Here is a 2,292-nt window from a genome sequence, read left to right on the forward strand (position 1 = left end):
CGAGCAGAGAAGCGGTGGTGCCCAGCTAATGTGTGAGGAGAAGCCGAGGCCTGCCCGTGTGATGGGCTGCCATGTCTCTCTCCCCTGCAGATCCGTGGCAAAGGCCTGGACTGGCCTCTGGTCGTGAAGGACTTCAACCTGCTGCGCTGGCTGGGAAAATTTCCGCACCAGCCACTACCCCTACGCTGAAGAGATCATGGACCTGTGCGATGCCTATGGCATCGTGGTGATCGACGAGTGCCCGGGAGTGGGGATTAAAATGCCGTAAGCATTCGCTCAAAGAACCCTTCCCCTTCCTCCTATGTTCATCCCTGCTGCAGCGTCCCCCTCCCAACCCGCAGTGTCCCCTGTCCTGATAATGGAAGTACTTTGCTCTGTGTAGAAATCAGCCTGTTGCGCCACGTATGCCTTGTGAGGTTGGGCAACCAGAGGGCATTTTGCCACACGGCCATCGTGTCATTTGGCCTGGCTCGATTAATGAGCCCAAACCATGGCCCTGAACTGTATGGCAGGCTTTGGGGAAATAGGGCAGAAGCCATATTCAACGTCAAGGCTCAGCCACGCTTATACACCCCAGAGGCCTGAATTTTCACAGGGAAAGGCAAAGGGCATGGATTTTTATACCCTCACCTCAGCAGGTCTCGCTTTCTTTTGTCTTTAAGAGAGAGCTTTGGGAACAAGTCCTTGCAGCATCATCTGGTGGTGATGGAGGAGCTGATCCGCAGGGATAAGAACAGGCCGTCAGTCGTGATGTGGTCAGTAGCCAACGAGCCGGCATCGGAGCTGCCCCCAGCAGCTTACTACTTTAAGTAAGTGTGTCTGCTTGTACACAGAGCTGCGGCTTGAATCTCAGCAGATGATGCATCTTCTTCCTTCGGGATGGCACAGAAAAATAGTAAAGAGAGGGCAAGCATTTTTGGGGGAACCCTGAACAGGCTATTCCTTGTTACCAATAGAAGATGAGTGCTAAATTCTTTGGGAATTACAGCAAATCTGTAAAATAATTGGCCTTTAATTCTGAAGACAAGGTTCTTCAGTTAGTGCTACTTATTTGTCCTGCAGGAGATTGTGACACCCCACTTCAGAGCCACTGCTTTGAGTCCCTACAGACCCCTTGGTTTTATTTTTAAAGAGATTTAAGCTTTGGAGAGCCAAGAGTCATCTCTGTAATGGGGGAGCAGACTGTCCCTAATAGCTGTAAGCATATTAAGAGGTAACTGTGAATTTTCATTCTTCAGAATGATCCACAGCCTTCCTGCAATATCGAGGTAGCAGGAGAGCTTAACCACCCCATTCTCTCATCTCCCTCATTCAGGGTTTCCTCAGAAGCAGCCATTGGTGACTGCTCTGCTTGCTGTCCCAAGGGCTAGAGCCTCGAGCTTTTGCAGCAGCACATACCAAGAGTTGTTTAGAAACTTTCTGCTACCCTTCTCACATTTTCATCTTCAACCTCCCTGTCCCTTGTCCAGCTTCCAAGCTGCTGGCACCAATAAATTACCATGCTCATGTTTGGTATACTTTCACTCTGGTCTTTTTTCAGGTGGGATAGCAACCAACTTTGTGAGAGATAGAGGCCTCTTGGCCACATTTGTACTCCTGCAGAGCTGGCTACAATTGCAGGCACTGTGTAGCAGATGGTCACTAAGTATCCTGCAATTCATTCAAATTTCATTAAAAATACTCTGCCCACTAAATCAAGAGCAGTTACCAATGTCTAGGGGAGGGCAGAAGGACAGAGAGCTTGGGGGAATGGGGCTGTGCTTCTCCATGCCGTTGAACTCTTGCTTTACTGTTTGCAAACAGGACAGTGATAGCTCACACGAAAGCTCTCGATCCCTCCAGACCAGTAACCTTTGTGACAGATGTTAGTTACGCACTTGACCGTGGTGTAAGTTCACTTTTTTCCTAGCTTTTTTAAAATTCATACATTAAATTTTCTCTTCTTGTCATTTGCTTTACGGTTCTTCCCCCCCCAACTCCTCAAGTTCACTGGAGATACTTAACAGGGAGAAACAGAAGAAAACTTACATTTTTGTTTCTAGTACAAGCACCTTATCCTGGAGTTGTAGTCCAGCTGAAAATAAAAGGCTGTCAAAGAAGAGGTGTCTTGAGTGAAGTGTGCATGATCAGACCATTGCAGGACCAGACCTCTGGATGCCATAGCCATGCCTTGCTCCTCCACTGATTCCATGATGCTGAGGATTTTCACTTGCAATTAAACCAAAGCTTAAACCTCTTTAAAATGCTAACAGCCCTTGTGGAAGTCTACAGGAAGGAAACTTTGCTTTCATT

General features: G+C 47.9%; 1 protein-coding gene across 1 annotated transcript in view; it reads left to right on the forward strand.

The window, feature by feature from the left end:
* The window catches only part of LOC104539837 (beta-glucuronidase-like), a gene marked incomplete at its 3' end in the record, with an annotated part of 7,335 nt that overhangs the window by 3,716 nt on the left and 1,327 nt on the right, over positions 1 to 2,292 (forward strand). The window contains 4 exon segments of the mRNA XM_010183463.1: positions 91 to 158; positions 160 to 264; positions 663 to 809; positions 1,804 to 1,888. Coding sequence (XP_010181765.1) covers positions 91 to 158; positions 160 to 264; positions 663 to 809; positions 1,804 to 1,888 — 405 coding nt within the window.

This window comes from Mesitornis unicolor, unplaced genomic scaffold (genome assembly GCF_000695765.1).
Source record: "Mesitornis unicolor isolate BGI_N332 unplaced genomic scaffold, ASM69576v1 scaffold43364, whole genome shotgun sequence".
NCBI lineage: Eukaryota > Metazoa > Chordata > Aves > Mesitornithiformes > Mesitornithidae > Mesitornis > Mesitornis unicolor.